This window comes from Miscanthus floridulus, chromosome 6, assembly GCF_019320115.1.
Source record: "Miscanthus floridulus cultivar M001 chromosome 6, ASM1932011v1, whole genome shotgun sequence".
Lineage (NCBI taxonomy): Eukaryota > Viridiplantae > Streptophyta > Magnoliopsida > Poales > Poaceae > Miscanthus > Miscanthus floridulus.
This window is the reverse complement of record NC_089585.1, coordinates 133,797,660-133,804,293: the sequence shown is the minus strand read 5'-3', so window position 1 is coordinate 133,804,293 and position 6,634 is coordinate 133,797,660. Positions and strand designations below refer to the sequence as shown.

Here is a 6,634-nt window from a genome sequence, read left to right as displayed (position 1 = left end):
AATAACACTACAAGACTACAAGGACCAAAATGGGCCAGAAGCAACAGCATTTCCCTTCTTTCAATTCATCCAGTCACTGCAAGCATCACAAGGCCCATCTGTAAGTAAGGCCCAAATCCCAGGACGTAAAACATTGGGCCGACCACGAGCCCACGCCTCCCGCCTCCCCCTCTCCACTCCTTCGTTATCACCTCACCTCACTGCCTCATCTTTTCTCTTCCCCCTCCTTCCCAAACTGCCGCTGCCTCCCCACAGCTTCCTCCGCGTATGGCCTCCATGGCGTTCGCCCTGGCGGGGGCCTTCAAGGGCCTCTCCCTGGCGCCCACCACCACCACCTTCCTGCGCGGCGACCGCGCCTCGCTCTCCGTCGGCGGCGCCGTGGGCGTGCCGGTGCCGGCGCGGCGGCTCACCATCCAGATGGCGCACAAGAAGGGGGCCGGGAGCACCAAGAACGGCCGCGACTCCAAGGGACAGCGCCTCGGGGTCAAGATATACGGCGACCAGGTCGCCAAGCCCGGGGCCATCATCATCCGGCAGCGCGGCACAAGGGTCCTGCCCTCCTCTCTTGCTCCCTTCGCTTCCCTTCCCCGTTACTGGTTCGCTTTACTATTTGGATTAATAACACAACCTAGGCTCTCCCTTGCGTCCATACAAGCTTGTTGACTGCCTCTGCTGGATAACATAACTTTCTCTGCCTAGCGTTTGATGCTCAACTGCTGCTGCAGGTTAAGCATATTAAACAGGCTGCTCCCCTTTTTTTTAAAAAAAAATCAATTAACCACCTACTGGAACTGGAACCTACATAAGGATGACGGCTTGCGGGTGTTATAATCTTACAATGTACCACAGTACCAGTGGCGGACCCAGAAATTGTCGAGAGCCTGGGCGAATATAACAACTGATAATAAGACATATCGACCATTAACATAAGCGAAGTCAACAGCTTAATAGTTATGAACTATGATCACCATATACATGCGAATATGCATACACTAAGACCAAGAACAGGGCTGGTCCTGAGTTTCTGTGGACCTAGAACGAAACTAAAATTTTGGACCCTTTTATATAAACATGATAATACTACTAAGTACTAGTATATATATACACACATATACGGAATGTTACTATTTATATGAAATAATTTGTATATACATATTAAAATACCTACAAAATTTCTTCTAACATTCCTCGATGCGAAATCATCAGTGATGATGTCAATATCAATCTCATCCAACAAATGCTTCTCAATGCATAATATTATCAATCCATTTAACCTCTCTTATGACATCATAGATCTCAAATAGTTCTATAGTAATTTTAGTTTTGAGAAACAATTAGTAAATGCAATTTCAAATAATATCAATACGCTAGCCAAAAAAAATCACAAAGATTAAACAATTATACACTACCTTAGAGAGTCAAGTGCCTGACACATTGAATATTTGAATACTCTAGCGTCGGTCGTACATGGTTAGGGATGACAGAGATTCATACGTGATTTGTTGGTTGCTGATGCCTGCCTGCTGAAAGCATGGCTGCCTGGAATACGTCGTCGCCCTATGCGGATCACCGTGCAGACGTGCTCCGCCGGCGACTCGCTGCCTGGCGGCGGCGGTGCCTGCCGTGACTCGTGAGGAAGCCGGTAAGTCAGAGGAGAGAGGAGACGAGTCGCGTGATCATGGAGACGTGGATACGGACATACTGTGTTGATTTATCTGCCGTATGTTTACTGGGCTCAAATGCTGAATATTAATACTAATCTATGTGTATCTGGGGAGGGCCCATCGGCTGCATGGACCTGGGACGGCAGCCCCTCTCGCCCCGCCCCAGGGCCGGGCCTGACCAAGAAGATATCACAACAATTGTCTCGATACGACCTTGAAAATTGGGGATTTGCCACAAAAATACAACAATATGTTTGGGCTGAAAACATATGTCAACTTACGTATATGAGGCAGCTGCTAAAATAGCTAACTATTAGGACACTGAAGAATTGATCAGCCAAGTTTAACAGTTAAGCAAAAATCATGAGCAAAAGCCAATTATATTATGTTACCTTCTTAGTCCTAATTTTCAATACACAGTGAGCTGTACATATTGTGGGCCAAAAAGCTGATAGGATTGATGTCTCAGGCTCTCAGCATTGATCATTGCATCTAGACTATAAGTTGCCTATGCCGCACAGTGCAGCTTCCAAGTTCCAACAGAGCAGATGTGCATGCAGTCCAGCCCCCGACGGAGCCCGGGCAGGCGCCCAGGGTCACCGGGCCCTGGGTGCGCCCATGCAATGTACCCAGAATGCTTGTGGCGCCACTTCACACGTTGGAATGGATGCTGCTATTGTGCATTACTGCATTTCCCAATTCTAATCTAACACTCTGCAAGGGGGGCGTACCCAGTGCAGAGAGCTCCCGCTCTGTGCGGGGTCTGGGGAAGGGTGTCAGTGGCAAGCCTTACCCTCGCCTGTGCAATGCGAGGAGACCGCGACTCGAACCTGGGACCTTCCGGTCACAGGTGGTAAGACTCTACCGCTTGCACCAGGCCCGCCCTTCAATCTAACACTCTGCAAATGCAGGAAAAATTACAGTTTCTTGCATTTCTCAGATAACGGCAAGGGAATGTGTTTAACCGCACTTCCCAGGTGTTTCAGAATTGCTAGCAATGTAACCTACTAACCTCAATGCACTGTAGAGCCAACTGGTGATGAACTTACTCTGCACACATGATCAGACATAGCTGCTCAATACTAGGCATAATGTAAGATGGTCAATTGTGTGTGCCTTGTAAAAGAAAATTCATGAACTAACAAGGCTAACATGTCTTATGTTTTAGTAGGTCCATCTTTTAGAGTCTTACTTACCGCCGTGCCTACAATATTCAAGATATTTGTATATTATGGTTACTATATGGTGTATACCATTGTGTCCTTTGTATAGAGTTCATTTTGGTCCCCATTCTGTTGTCTGCCTGTTCCTTGCCATTTTTAAGTTTTTCTTTAAAAAAAATCTTTTGGACATTTCAGGTCTATCCTGGAAATAATGTTGGAATGGGCAAGGATCATACACTCTTCTCTTTGATTGATGGACTAGTCAAGTTTGAGAAGTATGGTCCGGACAAGAAAAAGGTAGTTGTATCTTAGTTATTAGTTACTGAATTATGCTTTTGCCTGTATGACTGCATCTGAGTGAAATCTGGTGGCATACCAGATACATGCTCACTGATTACCTTTTGTTTTATAGGTAAGTGTTTACCCATATGAGAAAGAGCCTGAAAACCCAAACAGTTACAGAGCAAGGAAGAGAGAGTACTTCCGCATGCGGCGTGAACGGAAGAAGGCAAGAGCGGAGGGAGCCACTGAGCCTCAATTGGTAATAGCTGCTGTTGACGAAAACTCTGAGGCCAGTGCGGACTGCTGATAAGTTTCCTGTGTAGTATCTCTTTTTCACAGCCCTTGTTACATATTTTTTCCTGAATTGTAAGACGCATGATCTATTTATGGTCATATTTTCATGTTGTTTAGATATGTTCAACATCTTGTGCCTTTTGTGGTAGTTAATTTTTAGAGTCACAGTGGGGGTCTATTCCAACTTCCTAGACCACAAACTCCACGTAATGATGTGATGGATGTTTGTCAGAGCTGACCAGAATCTTGAAAATAGTGGTACTAAGAGATGGCACATTGTTGCAATGCACCAAGACATCAACACATAAACAATGTCATCAGGGGGGGGGGGGGCTCTCTGTGGTTCAGATCTTATTTGGAGCAACCTTCTCATTTGCTAACATATTCTTTTGAGATGGAGGCCAATAAAGGGATTTAGGTTTGAATGCTTGATTGTGGGGCACAGGCATGCAACCAAACTGTTCTGTTTCCTTCTTTTCTGTTTTATATTCCTTATTAGGGACATTGTTAAATGAATCTTCCTTACTAGTACTATTTATATTCCTTAGCTGACCTGAATCTTGAGTAGTGGTATCCGATAGATGCCACATTGTTGCAATGCATCAAGACAGCGAAATATCGCTGGGGGCATGCTATTGCTATGTGGTTCAGGTCTTACTAGAACGAACTTTCTTTGCCAAAAATAAAACACTTTTGACATGGAGGGCAGTGAAGGGGTTTAGGTTTAATTGCTACCAGACTCTTTCATTTCCTGCTTTTATGTTTTATATTCCTTAGGGACCTAATCACCCACTAGTGTTCTTATAGCCGGTACATTTTTTTTGCAAATACAAAAAATATTACTACTACTTTCTGATATTTATTTTCTCAGAAAAATGTTACTATCACTTTTCTGATAACACTGCTCTAGAATAATATAAAAATAATAGCGAGTACCAATTCAGGTTGAACAAGGAGAACAATATCCTTAATTGTTTTTTTTTAACTCAATATCCTTAATTGTTAGAGCTACAACAAAGTTTAGGGCTTTTCTTAAAGAACCTTGTGGATTAGGCATTGATCTCACATTCAGAAAAGAAATCCAAAAGGGATATTTCTTGTGATTTCTGGTGGTTTGCTTTTGCTGAAACAAAGTAAAGAGGGGTATGAGCCTCAGGTTGGGCTTTCTCCAATAAAATTGGGCTGCCAGAGGATATTTACAACCTTTCCCTGGCCCCTCAACTCTAGTGAAACAAGTCTTTATCAAGAAACACACAATACGAAGACATCCTGTAGAGCAGGAGCCGGCAGCGCTGGTGACTGATGGTGCCAAATCAAGCATTATTGAAGGCACAGCTTTGTTTCTCCTCAACCTTTGTGCATGTGGAATCTTTTCCCCTCTCTCTTTCAGTGTTGCCAAAAGGCAGAATCTTCCTTTCGTGCATGTGGAATGATTGAAAAAGATCGAAACTGGAATCTCATCTCACACTTCGATAAGTGTAAAATTCATGTGTCATGGTTATTTTCTGACATGGAGTACCGACAAAGTTTATTGGCATATTTTTGGTGTCTTAAAACATTTTGGGAATACCATCTTAAGGATTCTTTCTCTTGTTTCTTTATACCAGTGATGTTGATGCAACTTTGCAGGATAAAGTTGTTCCACTAACCTTACTAGGAATTGCATCTTCAAAAACTGAGACCATACATTTGCTCATTAATCTCAATACTCAAGAGACCAATAGCTGTAGCCTGTAGGTGGTTAAGCATGTGCGTATTGTCTGATCACATGCTCTGATTTGTTTCCCGGCAAAACCATGTTCTCATGAAACGCAGCAATTGTTTGTGGTGTAAAGGTAAGTTCCTGACAAGCTTTTGGATGTAGATTTTGAGAAACTTTGCAGTCATTTCCTTTCTAGACTTTAGAGCGTAGGCAATTCCTCAAAACTCCGATTTTTTTTTCTTGTTATATGGACCAACAGTTACTCCTCACCTGGAAAACGATCTCATTCATAGAGGCAAACCGTGCACTGTACTTCAGTCAGCAGAGTGCAGGCGAACTATGCAAAAAATCAGCTACGGAGTACCATGCAAAGCCCTGTCACGCGATGAATGGGTCAGCTACCATGAAAAGTATGCACCAACGAACAATTTGTACATTGAATTTTAATACGGGAATAGGAAGGTAAGCAATGCAAGCCCAATGGTGAACTGGGACACCAGCACTAGGGCGCGCGCATCTCTTTCTTTCTAAACTGCAGCCAAGCTCGTGCAAATCATTGGGCCACGTCGCATGTTTTTTTATCAGCTGTCCGATTCCCGCGCCGAAACTACAGTCAAGCTCGTGCAAATCATTGGGTCACGTCGCCTGTTTTTTATCAGTCGTCCGATTCCCTCGCCGATGTTGATCTAACCGTTGATCCCGTCCGTCCAGCTCGTCTCTCCTGGCGCTTCGCGAATACTCCACTCCTCCGGTTGCTCGCGTCCTCCGCACCGGAGTCACCGGGGACGACGGGTCCCTGGCCGGAGCTGACATGGCCAGGCCCTCCGCACGTGTCACGGTGGCTCGGGCCGGGGCGCCACGCCTGCCCCTCCCCCTCCCCACCTCCTCTGCCCGCACCGTGGTCGCCATGACTGCACTCACGCCCGCGCTAGGGTCACTGGCCCCCCGCACGCTCAGGGGAGGTCTGGGCCGGCGCGCCCGTTCACCCTGCGGCCGCGCCGGGAATGCCCGAGTGTAGGGTCGAGATGGCGGACTAGAGGGGGGTGAATAGTCCTTTCTAAAACTTAATCGCGTCGGCTAACCGAAATAAATACGGAATTAAAACTATCGGTCTAGCCAATACTGCACCCCTTTATCTTAGTTCACAAACACCTTATAAAGATCCTAAAGAGGCAACAAAGGTGCCAGGCTAACTAGTGCTCACCTATCCAATTCTAGCTTGTAAGATCACATAAACATATACAACTAGTACTTCAAGCAAACCGGGGAGCATCTACACAATCTAGTAAGCAAAAGCACAAAGCCACCAAAGCTCACTAGCAATGCTCAATAATAAGGCTACACAAGCCAAATTAGAGCGCAAATTACTTAGCTACACAAACTAAGCAACGTGACTAACAAGGTTACTAAAACCAAATTAGCCACGCAAGCGAGCTACTTCTATGCTACACAAGCAAGAAGACAACTAACAAGCTACTAAAGCTAAACTAGTCACAAGAGCAACTACACAAGCACAATGTATGAAATGT

General features: G+C 45.1%; 1 protein-coding gene across 1 annotated transcript; it reads left to right on the top strand.

Annotated features, from left to right (window-relative positions):
* Positions 1–208: 208 nt before the first annotated feature.
* On the top strand, positions 209–3,530 carry LOC136459715 (large ribosomal subunit protein bL27c-like). The gene is made up of 3 exons (XM_066459560.1): positions 209–549; positions 3,023–3,124; positions 3,240–3,530. Exons 1-3 carry the CDS (start codon positions 268–270, stop codon positions 3,414–3,416), a joined length of 561 nt encoding a protein of 186 aa, XP_066315657.1. The 5' UTR covers positions 209–267; the 3' UTR covers positions 3,417–3,530.
* Positions 3,531–6,634: the final 3,104 nt, after the last annotated feature.

Coding starts and splice junctions, on each gene's coding strand:
- LOC136459715 (XM_066459560.1), top strand. CDS start 268: ATGGCCTCCATGGCGTTCGCCCTGGCGGGGGCCTTCAAGGGCCTCTCC. Junction 550..3,022: donor TCCGGCAGCGCGGCACAAGG/GTCCTGCCCTCC, acceptor TGGACATTTCAG/GTCTATCCTGGAAATAATGT. Junction 3,125..3,239: donor ATGGTCCGGACAAGAAAAAG/GTAGTTGTATCT, acceptor TTTGTTTTATAG/GTAAGTGTTTACCCATATGA.